At 31.8% G+C, this 20,537-nt stretch overlaps 1 protein-coding gene across 2 annotated transcripts in view; it reads right to left on the bottom strand.

The window, feature by feature from the left end:
- The window catches only part of LOC119835422 (gamma-aminobutyric acid receptor subunit beta-like), a 50,221-nt gene that overhangs the window by 8,115 nt on the left and 21,569 nt on the right, over window positions 1-20,537 (bottom strand). The window contains exons 1-9 of one of the 2 annotated variants that reach the window (XM_038360212.1): window positions 7,467-7,579; window positions 4,587-4,687; window positions 3,795-3,862; window positions 1,846-2,072; window positions 1,683-1,765; window positions 1,219-1,356; window positions 707-991; window positions 256-437; window positions 9-182 (exon numbers count right to left, since the gene is read on the bottom strand). In XM_038360212.1, the coding sequence (XP_038216140.1) occupies window positions 9-182; window positions 256-437; window positions 707-991; window positions 1,219-1,356; window positions 1,683-1,765; window positions 1,846-2,072; window positions 3,795-3,862; window positions 4,587-4,668 (1,239 nt within the window). In that variant the 5' untranslated portion in view covers window positions 4,669-4,687; window positions 7,467-7,579. Of the gene's footprint in view, window positions 1-8; window positions 183-255; window positions 438-706; window positions 992-1,218; window positions 1,357-1,682; window positions 1,766-1,845; window positions 2,073-3,794; window positions 3,863-4,586; window positions 4,688-7,466; window positions 7,580-20,537 lie in introns of those variants that run through there. The other variant, XM_038360211.1, reaches the window with a different exon arrangement.

Here is a 20,537-nt window from a genome sequence, read left to right as displayed (position 1 = left end):
CAACTAACCTTTGAGGCCTGGAGAAGATGTGGTGGGATTTCCTCTTCCGGTTGTGGGGCAGGCGGGGCGGGTGCTGGAGGCCCACGAGCACCATTGATAGTGTTTTCATGAGTGACGCCCTTTGAATATGCTTTTGGATCGTGAACTTTGAAGCGGACCTCCTGCGTGTGGGGATTGTACGACTAATTAGGGCAGTGATAATCACGTACTAAAAAAGAAGGATTGATATAATTCTGTAGCAAGAACGATACGTACCGAGGATCGACTTGGTGGAGCAGGGCGAGTTAGCGTGCTGGTTCGAGGTGGTGGTAGTGGTTCCGATGTGCCAGGTGGCCCGTCTAAGTGCATTTTCTTCTCAGCTGCCATTTTCTGAACGGCGGTGAATCGTTGCTTCCTCATCTGTATTCTCTTAGCCATGTAGCCGACGGTAGCATATTCTGGAATAGGAGAATTGGGTTTGTTAAGTGTCTTCATAAAACACTCGCAAAGCGCTGCTATAACTAGAATTATTTCTTGAATAAAACACATAACGTCGCTTATAGTAATAGGATCTGCCAAATTTATCATATTAGATTTGATTATTATATTTCTATTAAAAAAATATACAAAATAAAAAATATTCATAGGTATATTGTTCTATAACATTTGCAAAATATACTTTGACATAACTCAATCTTAATCACGCATCATATTCTGTTTATGTTACCTAAAAGGCTAGCGAAGACCATCACGAAGCAGGTACCAAGGTAAACATCAATAGATTTGACATACGATATCTTGGGCAAGGCTGCATTTGTAGATGACATGAGGGTAGTCATGGTCAGCACGGTAGTCACTCCAAGTGACACGCGGGCAGGAGTCGCGTTTCGGTTCAACCAAAACGATACCCACGATATTATCACGATCAAACCAGATGGAATATAAATCTGGATCAAGTAGTATCCCATCGAACGCACAAATTGGATTTCACAAGCCAGGCGTGAATAATTTCCTGCAAAAATAATTATCAATTTATTTTGTTAGTGAAAAATAGACTGATATTTAAAATACGCGATATTGATCTTACGATAGCTAAATGAAGTTGGATGATTGAAATAATATTGAAGTCGATTTAAGCAATTAACGTGCAGTTGGTTTTTGTAACACCATTGAAATGAAAGGCTCATTCTTGACTCTTGGGTCGAGTATATTTGAGTGAGTTGTTCAAGTGCAAAGTACCTGTGGTAAGTGAGATCTCCATAGCTCTTTGACGATGGCCGAGCACCTTGAACTGCGGCAGAGACACTTCACTGGATACGCCCACGGAGTTGGGGCCCTCGTTCCACTTATATCGGATGTCCCGCATGGTGTAGCCAACTGTACCATGCAGATATATGGAACGATAAAATAAGCACCCATCGCACTGGGGTTTTTAATAAAATTGTAAAAATGAATGAATCAACTACGGAAGCGAAAACTTTGAAGTGATAATGGTAAAAGAGAGCAATGTATGACAGAGATTAGAAAATGCCCATTGTTTTGTAATCTACTGTCCAGCTTTATGGATCTGTATATCCATAACTGTGGTGGATTCCGTAATTTCATATTATATTTCTGGTGAAGCAAAAATACGTTAATACGTTCATCAAGTTTAGTAACACCTAATTTGCAAAGAAAATAAGAAGGAATGGTGTCAAACTCACAACTCTCGATCTCTATGTTGCATAATTGACGATCCATTGGGAAGTACTGGAGATCCATGGGACACGATGCGGTGATTGTTAATCTGAATTTTTTTTCAAAAATGTATGTTAGCAGCACAATATTAAGAATACTAAACAAATTAACCTTTATAAGTAATCTCACCTTATACTGCGTGTGATGGATCCAGAATGATGAATTCGAATGAATTCATTGCTTGTTGTAGCGATATGAAAGTAAGATTGCTTCTCATTTACAAAAAATGTATCCGGGACCCAAATGTTTCTTATAAACTCGGATCCGACAGATAATGTCTCTACGCCTGGCCTCTTTTTATACGCTAACCTCGGGTCTGTCCAGAACTGTCTGAAGTAGAAATCCAGCGTGAAATCCTGAAACATATTTTCTTGTTGTAGGAAATTATTGTTTGCAGCTTCGTTTTAGGAACGTAATGAATGCGCCTCGGCAATTGTGCTTATTTGCTGAGTAAACGTGATATCGCCAAATATTTAAAGGATACGTTTCAAGCTTGTAGGCAACGGCTTAACTATATTTACTTTAGCATAATCAACGTCCAGTTAACCCATTGTTATTATACGTGTTCATAAATATGTAACAAAGAAAAATCGTTCAAAATAAGCCGTTTTCAAAATGCTTATAATGAGAAATAGTTTTAAAAACGTTCCCTTCAAAATTTAGTGTGAAATTGTGCCAATTTAAAGTTTGCAGCCGAGACGCATGCGTTGTTTCTTTTCCATTATCATTTACAACATCGTACTTGACAACAAGGCAGTGCATTTATAAAACATCTATAAAATTGAAATATATCACAGCTGTGTTCTTTTTTAAGTCTCCTGCCTCGCGTCTAAGATCTTTTTTGTAAAATAACAATGGCTTTTCATTGTTATTTTACGCTTTGTATCTTTAAAGTACACGTATGTAAATGAACTCATGAAACTGTGACAATAATTTATAGCATTCTAGTATATTTGGTATTCTAATTGCAATTATATAACTGCTTTTATTTTAACATTGTATACACTACGTGTACCTTAAATACTTTGAATCCTATAACTATAGTTATGGTCACGTCTCAAAGTGACTTTTATATGTAGTCCCCTTGATTTGGTTTCCACTAGGGGTCATAAACCCTGGTCACAGTTAGACGGTGTAATTTGGAACCGTTATCAAGGGTGAACCAATAGCGTCACTTTATTCAACAAAAAAATACAATCGCGATGTCATAGACGATTAATAACGCGCTTTTCACCGCGAATCGAATTTTGATTTATCATGGTCAACTGGCGGAACTGAATATTTAACGTCGAAAATAATAAAAAATAAAAATCGAAACGGTCTTTATATAATTGAAATTAACAAAATCATAAAATTAATAGTTCCCTCGTCCAACTGGAACTCACGGACAACATTACAAACATTAAATATACATTCATAGCAAGACTACTAAAAGTAAGAAAATTGCGAGTGGCGAAATTGAGGTGTTAAAACGCCAATCTGGGAGACAATAGTAAGAAACCCACAGTCACGACAAATACCTACTCAAAAACATAAAAAGCTCAAAACAAAATAACAACAATGGAGCAACGACAGTGTCTTGCTTGGAGGAATGCTTAATAGCAAAGTACATTTTAGTATGCCTTTATGACGCTCCTGGAAGGTCTCACTACTCCGACCAATTGGTTACCGGTTGTATTGAAAGTCAATTGTAATTTAGCGTTAACAATGAGTAGTGTCGACCTATCCAGGAGGTCCGCTCCAAGACGCCGGCATGCTCGCAGCCTCGTGTCTGGGGCTGCTCGATCGCTTAGCGCGGCTGAGCGACCGAGACAAGCGTGAGCTGACAGGGACGAGTACCATGAGCACTTCGGAGACGGAGCTGATAGAGAGCACATACATGGTGACGCCCACCTCCACTGGCGGACCTGCAATCAAGCCCAATCGTGAGTCGAGCGCTTTACGCGCGAGTGAAAACCAAACCAAAGATCCCGGGCACCCTTAATCGAAGGCGGACTTATACTAATAAATCCGTCACTCGAAAAAGAGTAACTCTTCAGTGAATATGACCATCTAAGTAAAAGTAGTCTCTTAAATACCATTTTCACTTCAGATAGGGAGCTGATGGATAGCACGTACATGGTGACGCCCACGTCGACAGGTGGTCCTGAAATTTTATATCGGTTACTCCACAGTAGTCCTAACGCGACCGCTTTTGTTGCAATGCTGCCCCATAAGTACTATCTTAATTTTCAATATATATTTATAAAGCAATTTTCAACTGCTTTTTGAGTTTATTTCAATACTGATTTAACAGAATAGTATAAATCAGTTCTTATCATTGATTGTTATAATTGTGATGATAATAGTTTATTATTTTTCACCTAATATGTATGGCAAGTTCTCGTTACTTTATAAACTTACCTGCGAACGGACAATTATGTGATACAAATATTTATAAACGATAGGTCTAATTTTCTTTATTTATTTCCATTTGCTTTGATAACTGTCGAAAACCAGGAATTAATCAAAAAAGCATTTTATCCTCGCTTTTGTGATTCAAGGAAATTTTCAACATTTAATAACAAAATTCAATGATATACACGTTTTAAAATGCAAATGTTCATATTTTGCATACGCGCCACCCCTTCCAGGAAATGTGTTTTAAAACAAAATATTTGAACAGCACAAAATAGAACCGCTAAAGCATGTCATTTATAAAAGCTTAGCTATCCTGACAGCTCGTTTTGCATCTGCAAGCTCAAGCGAATTTACGAATTATGATAATCGTGTTTAATACGGACATTTGAAAACGGTGACCCAAATCGTGTGAGCTCGTTGCAAAGCGTCCCCTCTCGGGATTTGGAAAGCACGAAATTGGCTATACTCACCGCCATAATTGGGTCTCACTCTTTTATCGTAGCTGACGCTCAGAGAATCCAAAATGGCCGAGATGTTGACGTCACCGAACATGCCCCCACCGCCCGCGCCTCTGCAAACATTTTAGACTGTTAATATTTTAGAACTCTTCAATAATTTTAGAGAATAGAACATGGACTACTCAGAATAGGAGTATAATGAATACGGATTTTTAAGTAGTCTGTACTTCGCGCTATATCCCATATTTTTCATTAAGGCTCCGATAATTAATCGCTGCCTGTACATACATAGCCTAAAGCCTTCCTCTGTAAACGAGATTAACCCGTTCAACACACCCTTCCGCTGTATAATACCAGTACAAATAGGTACATAAAAAGCTTGTTAATATATTGCTAACACTTTTATGCCAATCTTGTTACATTATTGATCGTACCAACGCAACCCTCAACGCTTCACCCCAATTAAAGCCCCTACGTTGACCGGTCGTATAGGGGGAAACGACACGTTTAAACGGTGCTGGCGATGACTGGAGCTAGCTTCAATTTTAGCATGTTTATATTGGTAATCGAATTTCCGAAATGAAAGGCGCGAACTTATAAGATCGATCATATATGACAAAAGAAATTCCTACTATCTATCTAAAATAGAAAAACTTATTATAAACATATATTATACGGTCGCGATATTCTTATCTAATTATTTGAGTGAGTCAGTCTGCCTGTTGCTATTCTTGCTATGAGTATTTTTTATACATAGTCTCTTTTCAATTAATGCTCTATACACTGTAGGTATGATGATCTACGTACATTGCATGTTGTCTATAATATTTAATGAAATAAAAAAAAAACAATATGAATATATGATTACTTAATATGCGATCAGGAGTAAATTGATTAAATAAAAAATATGAATTTGAATTTCATTCCATAATAATACTATATTAGTTACCTATATTAAAAAGTTGCATTTAAGGAATTTTGCATAGAAAATAAAAAGTGTATGTTATTAAAATACGTCGATTTTATCGAAATTCATAAAAAATAATTTATCACACTATAGTTAATATGCGTAGAAACTACGAAAATTTAATTGAATTTATAAAATCTAATTACTGAAATCGTAATTGACGATACAGGCAAATAAACAGAGAATGTTTTCAAAACAAAATCGCCGAGATTTCTCAGCATTTACTGCATTGTTTTTCAGTAATTAAGCGTAAGCTCCACCATAAACGTTTATTTATCCACTTAAACTGCGATACGGAGTGCTTCTTAATAGTCATAACATATATACCAGTTTCTACAAATCATAATAATTTATCATTGTATTGATTTTACATGGTAACAAAAAGTTTGAAGGCTTTTTAGTACGATATTAAAATTTAAGCGATAAATAAGTATTTTTCTAAGCTTCTGAATCGTGTTTACAAATTCGAAGGTTTATATTTTATGTTTGTATATAAATGTTTGTACTTTAATGACTGATGGATATTATAGGAACAAATTATATTATGTAATGTTTTTAGTTATAACTGAAAAATGTGTGATTTAAAATACATTTATCCTTTTGAAATTATAAACTTATGAAATGTTGTATTTACGTCGCGATGAGTTTGATATGGATTGAATTGTTACAATTTATTTGGACAGTAAGTTTATAAGCAAATGATGGTATGTACCTACTTAGTATATTCTATGATACGCTAGATATTATAACATAGTCAAATTATGTTCTTTAAATAAATGTATTAAATATATGCTTCTTCTTTACGTTTAACTTTATTATACTGGCAATTTCTGAGCGTGTATTGTAAAGTTGTTAGTATGATAAAATAACTAAAGAATTAAGTATTCAATAAAAATGTGACATAATTTGACTCATAGTTGATGTCCTAAACGTGATTTTTTGTAATATTTATTTTTTTAAGACATTTTAGGTGGTGAATTATGAGCGACGATTAGAATAATGAAGTGGATATATTTCAATGAAATTTATAAGTGATTTGTAATGTTGTATTGTTTAAGTCTTTTGTTTTTTTTTTTTTGAATTGAAACTTCTTTAGAATCGTTGTGATTTCAAACCTAATGCAACGGAAAAAACGACAGGTAAGAGACACAAATACAAAAATGTGTAGAATGAAGCCGGCAAAGAATGAGACAGAAATATACGAGTACATACTATTTTATATATATTCATCTCATTCTTTTGTCGATTTACTGAAGTTTCACTTCTATCGTGTGTGAATAGCTCACACATCTTTTTTTATAAAATGGAAATACAGAGATTAATGCAGTCTGTCTTTTGAATTTCAACCTCAACCCTTAATCCTTGCATCGTTTTGCCGTTTTTACTCACAACGCCTTTTACAGCTATTATTGATTTGAATTTGACAGGTTTTTTTTCTATTAATATTTATTTACTTTATATGTCTAAATTTATTTTTCTTCTAACACTTTTAACACTACACAATTTAACACTCACATAAGTTTTAACCGCAAAGGAACAAGTTGTTTTATAATAATTATTGTATATATTGGGCACTTAAATACAACTAAAACCATAATAACGTAAAATATAATAAAAAGCATGTTTTATTATATTCTAGATTTTGGGAATAAATGCGACAAATGCGTAAATTATGGTTAAACGCGTAGAATATTATACTGCATTGATTATCTTTTTTATAGGCGCGTTAATAATTAAAAAAAACTACTTAAAATATCTGAAACATGACAAAATCAATTACTAAATTTATTTTCATAATCTTACGTCGAATCGGGAAGATATTTTAGTTGTTTACGAGTATATTAAAAACAACAACAAATGTTTCACGGTCGTCTACAATATCCAAAAATCGACGCAAATATTACAAAATTCCAATTTCTACTTACATTTATTGTCTCCCACGCGTTCGATTCACAGTTCATTTTATTGTTCGACGCGGCGCTACGCAGAGTACAGAACAGGGCAACGGGCGAACCTTATTTGACATTACCGCGACGACGCTGATACTAGCTCGATCGATTTTTCGGGGTCTGTGACTCAAAAAGATCCGTTTGCATAGGGCGTGGGCCCGGCGGATCTTATGTCTATCCTTCTAAACATATACTAAAGGTGAAGTTCATATGAATCGCTACATTCGCGTTCCGATTGTCACAGTTATATCTAAGCAATGTAAAATAAATATGTTTTTGAATTTGATATTTAGGTCTTATTTCGCTTGCGTGTACTAACGAGGGTTATACATAAATTGTATATTATTTGACTCGATTTTTAATTACTTTAACACTAGAATATTCGAGAAATATATAAAAATATTATTTAAATTTGTGGTCAGTACTTTACATAGATGCGTCTATTTTATGGTATGTTATTTTGTAAAAACTTTGATATAGTTTAATAATATATTTTAACTTGATTTTTACCTCAAATAAAGCTATTTTATACATTTTGCGACCATTATATATTTTATACTAAGTATTAATCGGTACCTAAACCCCCGCAAAAATATTAACAATGTTAATCTAGGCAGACTCAAATGCCAAAAATAGGTAAAATAATAAAGCTATTATTTAATATTAATTAATTAGTAATTGGAAATAATAAACTTATGAATTAAAATGTTTATCGTATCTCAAAACCAATTAGATCGGATAGCTAAAAATACCATAAGCACAAATAAATAACTCGATATTTATTATAATAAACTATAAAATTCAATATTATCTAAGATATTTCATTAACTAAATTTTGTATGGTATCTTTTCAAACCCGAACAATGGAATATCGAAACGAAATAAGCTTACTTCTTTGTTCTAAAAACGCTAACATAAACCAATCGAAATAAATTACTCTGCTAACCAGCTTAATGCATTTATTTAGTGGTAGTGAATAAACTGGGGGAATTCATTTTAATCATCTTTGTTTGCGGTAATGCAATTATTCCGGTCAAACTAATTTAATTTGTTTCGCAGCAGTGCAGTCAACTTCAAGCTTAATTAATCATGTTGGCCTTTAAATATTTGATATTGTCTCATTATTAAATATCAGAATAAAACAGCTGTACATAGATGTAACATGAAGTAATTCATTAATATTTTTTAAGAAACATTAAACTTGTGTAGAAGGAAACGCGTAAACCAATTGAAGCAGAACTTTTTCAAAATTATCAGTAACGAACGAAGTTTTCTTTTATAAAACAGAAAAAACATCGATATTTATTTAATAAACATATGAGTTTTAAAAACAGTCCTGTTTAGTTAATAAATGTTCGACTCTGAGTTAAGGTTTTAAATGTAAAACAGGATTAAGATTTTAGCTAAAGCACTTACAGCTTTACTAAACACTTGACTTAAAAGACAATTAGCATAAATTTTTATCAACATTTAAATCGGCCAACAATTTAAAATAAGCACATTAACTCAGTATCCATGAAAAATACACTGCAAAACCCATCATGCAAATTATATGTAAACATTAGATAGAAACAACATCATTAACCTTTTCAAGTCGAAGTGGTCAATTAGAATTGAAGAGGGAAAACCAATTTCGAAAATGGCCAAGTGACACAGAATTTAGTGATCTGCGGCATAAGGGCACCTGTATTGAGAACCTCTCGACTCAACTCCGACGGTCGACTGGTTATTGCCCTTATGAAGTGTTCGAAAAATAAACCGATTTTTTTTTTAATTAGTTTGTGACTGTGTAGGTTTTAGTGCAATTTATGTACATGGTACATATGTGTACAGAGTGAAGTTTAATATTTGACTACATTGCTCTCTGCTAATTATAAAAGATGAGTTTTAATACTTATTAAATTTTTAGCTTTGAAGCCATCAATGCATACATATACTTGAAAAATGTTTAAGAATGGATTTTTTTTATAATTTTATTAGGTTTTTTTTTTTAAATAAATATCTCGTATATATTCTGAAATGTATCGTAGGTAAAATAATTTTATTTTGAATCGTTATTACGGTCACATAGACATTCATTAAATTAAGCATCCACGTCTGTTACTATAATGATAGACATATTATTATTTTTTTTTATTGTCTCATAAAATAAAACCGTACAGCATCGTATGCAAAATTGTCAATAATGTATTGATATATTGAAGCTAGGAAGTTCCACCATCACAAAGGCGAAGTTCCTTCAAACTTCAGCTGTACAGTATGCAGCAATTTAAATAGTTAAAAACTAAACCGCAACGGAAACTATTTCGAATTCGTGACTGTTGCCCTGCATTGCTTACGTTGAAATCAACTGGGTTGCGTTGGTAGCGTTCAGTTTCGTAACTATAACAATTCGTATCATGTGACACAAATTCCAATTATGTAGGATAAGATGTTCTACTTCTGAGCCTAATGCCACTTATGGCAGGCAATAATCTATTAAGCTGGCCAAGTACAAATTGGCAGATCTCACATGTCGTCAATCTTTTGATTATTGGATACGCCGGTTTCCTCACAATGTATCCTTCAACCTTTGAACAGTTGTGATGTGAATAATGTATAGAAAAACTGAAATATCGATTTAGTTTTGCACCGTGAAGTCTCAAACGGACTTTTCGCTTTCCAAGATAATAACTGAACTAAAACTGCTCTGTATAACCGAAATTAAAAGCATTTTAAATTAAAACTCTTTATTTGTGGAATAATAAGAGTTACAAGTGTAGCTAATTTTCATTAATAATTTTTGATAATTACGAGGACTGAAGCGGATTAGCTCGAATTTCGTACAGCATCTATTGTTATTTATACCTAAATGTTCAAATTAACAATCATTCCCATATTATTTCAGCAAATATGCACAAAACGTTAATAAATCACACAGCTAAAGCTTAACTTTTCTTGCAGTACGTAAAAGTGATCGTTTTGAGGTTTATCGTCATATGAGTGAAATTATATTGAAAATGTTTGCTTTACACCTTTCGCCACATAATTAGTTAAGTAGAATAATTGAGCACATAATCTGCAACCGCGGATAAAATGGAGTCGATAAAGCTTAACCACGTTGTCGCTTTTGAAAGGTTGCGGTTGAAATAATTTTCAATATTGGATGCGAAACACGCATAATAAACAAAATTACATGAGAATATTTCCAAGGCATAATTTTAAAAATTATATCATGTCTTTAAGAAGTTTCATTAAATAGTTTAGCATGTGAAATGAAGTTCAATATTAGGGCTTGATATCTATTCGATGGTTTAATAGTATAGTTCTTGTCAATTGAATTAGATTCACTAATATGAGTGTAAGATGTATTTTTGTACCTACTATACCATTGTTGAACTTACTGCGAGTATTTTTATTCTATCTTATTCTATAGAAATAAAAACGATCGGTTATTTCTAGAAGTTCCAATTTCTAAAACAGTCTATTAGTAATAATTGTTAATTCCTTGTCTATTACTTATTCCATTGTTCATACTTACTGCATGGATTTTTAATCAAGTTCTAAGGAAATAAAATCAATATGTCGTTTCAACATGTTCTAGTTTCTAAACCAGGCTACTGATAATAATTAATTATCTTTCACTATCCAGTATTCTTACTTCATGGTGCTTTAATCTAATTCTAAAGAAATAAAAACAGTCGGTTTTTTCTACATACAATATATGAAGCTATCGTTAACAAATTAATACCTATCACTTATTCCCATTCACTTATTATACGAATTTTATATTGCTCATTTCTTGAATAGGCTATCGACTATAATTACATTAGTTTATTTTACGTACCCAATTATCAATTTCTATTTAAGATCTATTTATAAACAGACGTGTTTGCCGATACATTTTATACCCATTACCTGGCATCACCTATGTTTATTAAAGCTAATTATGGATGGGTGTTTCATGTAGCTGTTAATTAAATTATTCACCGATAGCACGGTTCTCCACTAGACTAGAAATTACCGTGGATATTAAATTAATTTCCAGTGACAGTATTACGTAGAGGCTTTTAAAAATGTTACGTTTCATATCGCGTTGTTCGTCACTTTTTAAATTATTAGCAATGTTTTCCTATCGCACATGTAAATTTTCCTCATTAGATTTATTTTTTAATCTTTTCATAGCCTCATTCACAACTTATCAATAATGGTTTGTTTAACTGTCAGCGATAATTACAAATAATCTATGAAAGTTTCTTTCTACAGATTAATTAGTTCCCTATTGTGTTGTCAAATGAAATAATAGATACTCCGAGGTTTTATCCGTTCCCGTGGGACTCCCGGTATAAATAACTATCCTATCTGCTTTTTCAGATCTGAAGGTATCTTTATATCAAACGTCATTTAAATCACGTCGTGTTATTATGCGTGTTAAAGAGACAGATATGGCTACTTTCAAATTCATAATATTAACAGGGATTTATCATCTAGTTCATTAGCTAAGCTTAGTTAGCTACAAATTAAATACAAACTTGCATTACGTAAATGATCAAAACAAAATTAATGAACCAAATACAGTCCGAATCATTTACGTCTATCCGATATCCCGATTCAATTATTTACGTAACTGTATCATCGCAAATTCGATAATGCTGCATTTAATGATAAACAGGATAAGCTTCCGCTATCAATAACAATATTAAAGCATTCATTATAACTTTATAACGTGTATAATTGTAGACTGACGCTTTGTCTATGTAATTATGTTAATGTTGCTATTGGCAAATTTGTCCGTGTAGTGATTAGCTGACTAATTCATAATACGTAATTAATAATATTGTTGTTGTTGGAAGTAAAAACGTTATGGCGTGTATTATGCTTTGATGTGAATAGGTTACATTTTGGAAACTATATTATACAAATCCAATATTACAACGAATATTTTTGATGATTGTTGACTAGATATCAATGAAGAAATAATATATTAATGTTATTGTTAAGAAATAGAATTGTGCTTTAAATATTCAACTAAAGTACTTGAATAATTTAAGGGACGTATCATATTAAGTATTTTTTTATTTATAGATTTGGCAGTTTATGATTATATTTAACAAATAAATGTAAACGGCCTTTAAATTATCTTGTCGGAAATCGTGTGAAAACTTGGTTCACCCAATAAAAAGTTATGAGGTACGATACGCAAAAAAAAGTCATTCAGGCTTTACATAGCATCTGTGTACTAACAAATTAAAGCTTAATTAATATCTCCACTCATATACTGTCTGAATAGTTTTGTGACCCGAAAAAGTAATGTGATAGTTTTTCCTGCATATATAGTCTATATTTTCTTGAACTGCGCGAGATAAACCTCTTGCACAAAGCTAGTTAAATTATTCTCAACATGAAGACAACTTTTAACTAGCTTATCACCATTATAAATTATACAAACAAGTCACTTACCTACCACAAGCCAATATTCAATGAAATGTAAAATATGCCGCGTCAAATAAAATCTCATAGTAATTAAATGCACATTTTGTATTTAAAGTCTCGAAGTTCAATGGCATTTTAATTGTTAAAGCTCACTTAACTACAAAGCAATTTTCATTGCAGCCTTTAGTGGAAACGAATTTGGCTACAGTGTGCGAGTGTTCGTAATGAAATATTTATAAAATTGGTTTCCACGTAAAGCAATTTCAATTGTTAAAAGTTAAGCGTATGTTCGTTTTCATGGATGTTTTGATCACAATGCCAAGGTCAGATGTTAAAACTCAGTATGGTAAACAATTTGGTGCGTCCAGCATTTTACATATTCGCCTTTCATTTCATCGTGTCTGACATGTTTTGTTATTTCATATTCACGTGTATTGAATTCATGGCTGATGTTAGTGTGTACTTTTTATCTATACATGTCTAACTAACTCGACGTTGTGCCGTCCTCGTGCGAACTTACATAAGTTTATTTGTTAATAACAGTTAAATTATCTAGTTTGTTGCGCAATTTTCATATATATTTTTATACAAGAACTGTCGCTAAAGTCATTAGAAATATATGATAAAAATCTTTAAAGTTATAGCGTGACAAAGAGCAATAGAATACGTCTTTATTCTCTGCAGTCCGGGTTTAGGTTTACCAATGAAAAAAGCTCGTTGTTTGTATTACTTATACATAAATTTGAACTATCTATATCGTATCTTGTGTTTTATCATTCTAAACACTATAAGACTGCATCCTATTGATTTCTTATGGACGTAAACGCTAACAGGGGCGATATATTAATCTCTTCTAATAGTAGATACAAAAAATTATGCATTATGAATAGAAATTTTTCGTGTTTAACGCTGTGGTAGATTTACAAATTTACAACCTATGTACTAAAACTATGAAATCAACCGGTACTTTAAACTCAATCTTTGGCCACGTTAACTTGAGTTTCAGCGTTATGGCGTTATGTTAGAGTGTCTAAATTGACATACTGCAAATTATTTGGTACATACTATTAAATCCGATGTCAGGTTCGTGCCATATCCAATACTGGACTGATTGCGTCCACACTTGGAATTGTCCAGCCGTATTTTCTCTCATTCTTTGTTATTTTATAGAGGAATGTTTATGTTTGTCCAATTGAGGACTGGCGTTTAAATTGAGGATTTGTTTTCTTTGGGTTCTATTTTAGATTCTTGTGTGATTTCTCCCTCCATAAAATCTTCAGTGACTTGTTTTGAAGAAAAGAATTTTCAGTGTAAATATAATTTACCTATTACTAGATAATTTTACAGCAATGAAGTTAGACTGAATTCGAAGAAAAGGGCTAATTTGACTTTATAATTTTTTGTAAATTATTATGATATTATTATATTGGTCAGAATATTCACCAGTTATAGTTTATAAAATTATTTGAATATGTATTAAGTATACGATAGCATTATATTGTTATTGGAAAATGAATATTATTATAGACTTAATTATGATATTACAATTACAGCCAAAATACGCTTTGGGATGTGGTCAAGCTCACAATCATTGCTACCTACGCAGAAATCTATAAATAACACTTTATTGAATTCTAAATATGGCTATATTTATGTTGTTTTGTTGTTCAAATAATAACATATCTCTTTAGCCCTTCCATCTTTGCTTTTACAACGCCTATTGCTAATTCTCTTTACCAAGCCGTGTAATTGCAAGATTATGAATTTTAAAGCTAGGTGAAAGTGAATTTTAAAACGATAGCAGTGAGATTAACTATATTATTTACTTAATCAAATTTCTAGCTCTGTCGTTTGTCAATTCTGTACTCAAAAAACTGTAGAACTCGAGAATCGTTCGACCAATTCGGAAATTTTTGTTGGATGGTTCTTATGGGGAGGAAAAAACGTACCACGTGTGAATTTGAATGATTTATCTTTGTTGTATTACGATCGAGATATATCAAGAATGAAAACAACAAACTATATTCTAATACAAAACTATACGAGTTTATACTGCAATGGCGTACTAATCTAAACTTATTGATTTATCCGTACGGGGAAGCCATAAATTGCTTATTTATACTTTAATACCATCAATTGATATCGTACCTACGTTTCTACCAATATCTACGAGTGTTAAATACACTGAAACACGTTTTTTGACTTATAATGTAGAGATGTTATACAGAGATAGATTATATTTTATATTAACACATACTTATCTAAATCTTTAGCCGTACAAACATATATTATAGTATAAATCGTTTATCTAGCGCACGTAATAACATCTATGAATGTATTTAAGATTGCAAGATCTCTAGGAATGTTTGTATCTGGGAAAATCTTGTAAATGCGTTTGTGGATATGATAGTATCATATCTCTATTCTAATATTTCGAGCTAATTCTCGTCACTATCTATATCTATCAAATATAATATATAGTTTATTTTACAATCAAGTCTATTTAAAGAAATTTTTTATAATTTCTTAAAGTATTGTTATGTATATTATAACGTGGACATCCTTTTGACACTTAAATTTGTAGATTTTAAAGACAAAATTTTAATATAAATTAAAGCAACACATTCGCTATAAAAAGTCTTATCGGCAAAAAACTTATCCGCTTCAAGATACTATAATTAAAAAAAAATTAAGTGTCGACAACAGCAAAATATATTCCGATAATGTACGAGTGATTAAAATAATTTTTGGGGTGTAAATCTATTTGAATATAATATATTTTCTTCTAGAACACTGCCACAGCCACAGCCCTTTTGGATAATTATATTTATATGATTAAAAAATTACATAATCTTAATAATGTAATAAATGACCATTATACATAGAATAAATAGTTCTTAGACAACTTTCAGAAACATTTTCATAGAGCACAAAATTGTTTTAGTTAATTTTAGTTTAAAGTACGATGATAACGAGTATAGAAATACATTATGTATATACAGTCAATCAGACATTATTTACATATTACTATACTCCACTGTGTATCGTAAAATACAATGTTATTTATACATTATATTTCACAGAAATACACAAAAGATTCTAAATGTGACAATAGAAAAACCAATGTACAATAAAAGTACCGTATTCAATCGATTGCCATTCTTACATTCAACGTTGAAAAGCACAAATACAGTTCAAAAATACGTACACATTTTCCACGGCAAATAAAGGAATTCAAGACACAACATAAGTGTAAACTCAACCGCGGAGTCCTATTGAAAAGATTTACAAGCGCCTTTGAAACGCCACTTTACTATACCTAACTTTATTCATTGAATATGAGATACATGTTACACGTGCTCTAGGACAGGCCTTGCGTAAGAACTTTTCGTCGCAATAAATTTCTCAGCGTGCAAGTTTATCTTAAGATTTTCATTTACTTTATATGACATTTTTAATAACGTCTCTTTATTAAATTCAAGTATATTAAAATCTATCTGACTTTGAAGTATGAACTCGAATATTGAGTTATATAGTGAAGATTTTTTATTTACGAGTATAAAAAGGTTCAGATAGAATAGCAAGTTAGAGCTATTTACATGTGTAGGTATTTTTAATTGAGTCACAGTCAAAATCTGTCTTCTATGTGGACCAGACATCACAAGTCGACTTGACAGATGCCCATGTTTTGGTAATTCTCTGATATAAATCGAAAAAGCAATATATAGCGCACACGAATATAACGAGGCTGTTTATTATTTTCCTCTCTTATCACTAACTTCACTTAAGCTACATCGCAGTCGGTTAAAAGTTATCGATTCTACCCTCAAAAGTATTGATGATGTTATTGTAAAAGATCTTGGCTACTGCGATATGATTATCAAACGGGTTAGTGCTTACAGAATAAGAAAAATCCAATCTGACGATAATTTGAGACGGGATAAATAAAAGTCGAGGCCAGCTCCAATCTGGATAAATATTCTTAGATGAATTATAACTTTGCCAGCATTTATATATATCATGTTGTCTATGGTTATACATACTTAGACTGCAGCAATACTGTTACTTTGAAATACTAAATTTCTCTAATTATCTATACGAGTTGGAAAGTATATTTCTTGAAACTGTTCCATTACATTCACATTTTGTGAATATTTCTTAATTTTAAATCAATCAAGTAAGTCCATTATTAGGAAGCATTACGCTTCAGCTAATCCAATAACAAATATAGATTTATTAAATCAGTAATAGACATAAGTGATTTCGAGTTTGTAATGGTATTAACGGATGTCATTAACCGCTTATTACTCCTACGAAATTTATTGTAATTTTGTGTACATTTAATTGTTTTAATAGTGTTATTATCATAATTATAATCATTTCTTAAATATTAATTTGTTAGTATATTGTATTCCATCATACTCGTAAGCTCAAGAAAATATGAGATTCATAATATTTAATAATCGTCAAACTTTATTATTTATACATACGTAGTTATGTAATACTGAAGTCTAAAGTAGTAATAAAAAGCAGAGATGAAGCGGCTAGCTTTTAATATGCGGGCTGCGTCAATAAAAATTGCTCTTTAGTTTCGCTTTCAGTTATAGGATATACCTATCTATTGTTTAGGTTAAGTTTTTTTGACAATAAGTATTGGAATGAAAGTATTTTTTTCTTATTTACATAAATGTATATTGACATGATATCTTAAAACAAATATATTGTGGGACAATTTATAGTCGCTTATACTTATTTCATTCTATGGATATATTTTTTATAGAATAACATACCGTCTATACAGCTTTGTGCACTTAGAACAAATGTAATTTTCAAGCTGAGAATCTCGCAATTCGTATCCGAAAACAATTAGCAAAGTTCCACTAAAAACATAGAATATGTACGCAGCCTTCCATCCAGCAATTACAAAAGTAGGTGAGATCTGAATTTTTTACTATGCGAAACGAGATTTCCTAAGCGGGCGTGTTGGATCGTAAGATGTAGAATCGACGTCGGTGGGCCGTACGGCGCATGCGTAACGACTTACCCGTATGCCCCCTCCCACATTGTTATTCCACTATTTACCACGTGCTCTTACGTAATGTTTGAGGGTTGGATTACTGTTTGCTTTTGAACATTTTGGTCAGGGGTTGGATGTTGGCAGCCCTGTCTTAACAGCGAATCGATAATTGTTATGTGCGCGAAGTTTCATGCTAACCCGCGTCCTTCTAATGGTTTGCTTATCTTTACTACTAAATAATACTTCTGTCTTTCTACAAAAAATGTGTATTCTAATATCAGGTTTTAGGGGTATGAGAATGTCAACGATTAAAATAAACCCATTTATTGTTCGCTGTTTACAGTTGACACAGTTGAAGCTGCCATTGTCATATTTAATTATAAATGAGACTAATTTTGCATGGAAAAATCTTTTATAAATGGAAACATTGAATGTTTTATCTTGATAAATACAGAACACAAATAGCTATTACATATGTTCATCTACATAGTAGGTACCCGCATTGTCTCTTTGTTGGGAGTCTGCGCATCAGTATTTTTATAGTAATGCGCAAACTCGTGACTTGAATAATATATTAAATGGATGTATTATCGCAAAATGGAAGGTGAAATATTGTACTAAAAACTTGTTTATTCGTTTATACTTGCAAGTATAACGTAAAAATACGTTAGAAGTAGGTAGTGATTTAAACTAACAATATATCTAAAATGTGTGTGTTATTTATAAGGCATAATAATTTATACCACAACAATGGTATTATATTTAATACTCGGATAAAATCAATCGATTTAATTGCATGACGTGTTCCATTGTAATACGAAGATGGATTAATTACAACCAAAAAAATAATACTTATATGCATTATGCATACATTCATAGTACACAGTTTAAGGTTATCGTAAAATTTCAAAATAGTATAAACAAATTATCTCACCACTAAGTCTCTTGTGTTTAGAGTCTAAACATTGCAAAGGTCATAGAAATGGTACAGCATAAATGAATATTTAAATTCCTTCCTTAATTACTGACCGTTGGCTTTGTTTACGCCTTAACCTTTAACCTTTAAATGAATAAACATCGTTTCCAACCGATGGATATATTAACACGTTTGAAGACAATTTTCAGTGAAATAACTGAAGTATAAAAGGAAAATATAAATATCATTTCGCAAAATGCGATCGCAAAACAAAATGGCCGACCGATACCTACACGTGAATCGGCATTCTGACATTCAAATGAAAAGTAACTAACAGAATTCGAATACCAAAAGAGAAATTCATTTTTCCAATTGCATTTTTATTCAGCATTTCATACGTTCCGCGTGTAAGGCAGCTACGACGTTTTAAAAGTATTCTGTTTGTATGAACAAAAGAAACGAATAATAAACGGGAAATAACATGATTTTTTTGCAGACGGAGAGGTTTAACACAGTCTTAAAGACATAGAAATGTTGTTGGTTTATAATAAAATAATGTATTTATTACATTTCTAATAATTCTTCGACATTTCAAATTTATCTGAATGTGAGAGGCAATTAGGTGACATAATCACGAAAATGAATGGAAGATAATTCGAGAAGAGAATTATACGATGCTTTCAATACTTGATTTGATATTTATGAGACAAATTTATGAAATCAGTAAACGATAAATATATTTACATTTTTTTATTAATTTATATAGCAATTGAAGCTTCTCAAATTTATTTCAAAGTGTTGAATCAGATATTTCAAAAAACGCATTACGTATTTGCAGTAATACATTTGTATTTAAAAGCTATCACGTTATAGCATACCGTATAATAACAATGGCTTCAATTAAAAAAGTGAGTCGTCATCCAACATGCAATATCGATTTTCGACAAATCGAGTTCATGTGTTAGTTAGTATGTGATAGCTAGCCTTGACTTGTATTCATACACCTTGTTATAAAAGCTCTTTTATGCAATATACCTCTATCGATCAGAATTATTCTTTATGACATACCTACGAGTTATTGTATGATATTATATCATTTTTATCTACACACAAATTAATTTAAATTATTTTTCATATGACTGGAACGAACCTGTTTCTAGGACATAAAGATTCCGCGGAATAGTTTTGAAGCAAGGGTACTGAATAAAGGACTTTTATACGTATTTGAAAAATAAAATTATATTTCTTTTAATAACAACAGTAGCGTGAATATTAAACAACTTTTTATTAGTCCATTTAATTGTCCCATAGATTCAGTGATAGTATATATTAGTCTAGATCATTTAAAAGACCTTCACCATAGATATGTATCTACTATTATTTCTAATGGTATTTTTAATAAGTACATTGTGTTGCATAACTTTGTAATGAGTGTTATTAATCGCTGGATATTTAATTTAATTATAACAGCAATAATATTAAAAGCAAACTTAGCAAACCTCAATACACCGAACTATATTTTAATATATCGTAATGTCTATCATCACAGTTTTCTCACACTGTAGCTTAAAGGAAATTCATCCCTATAAAAATAATACGATCTTGAGATTGCTAAGGCACCAGTGACGTCACCGCCGAACCCGGCCACTCCCTAGGGGTTGTCCATTAATCACGTGATCTTTTTTTAGCATTTTTTAACCCC

The sequence above is a fragment of the Zerene cesonia genome, chromosome Z (assembly GCF_012273895.1).
Source record: "Zerene cesonia ecotype Mississippi chromosome Z, Zerene_cesonia_1.1, whole genome shotgun sequence".
In the NCBI taxonomy this organism is placed as follows: Eukaryota; Metazoa; Arthropoda; class Insecta; order Lepidoptera; family Pieridae; genus Zerene; species Zerene cesonia.
The sequence above is the reverse complement of the archived record's forward strand: the minus strand, read 5'-3'. Positions and strand labels throughout refer to the sequence as shown.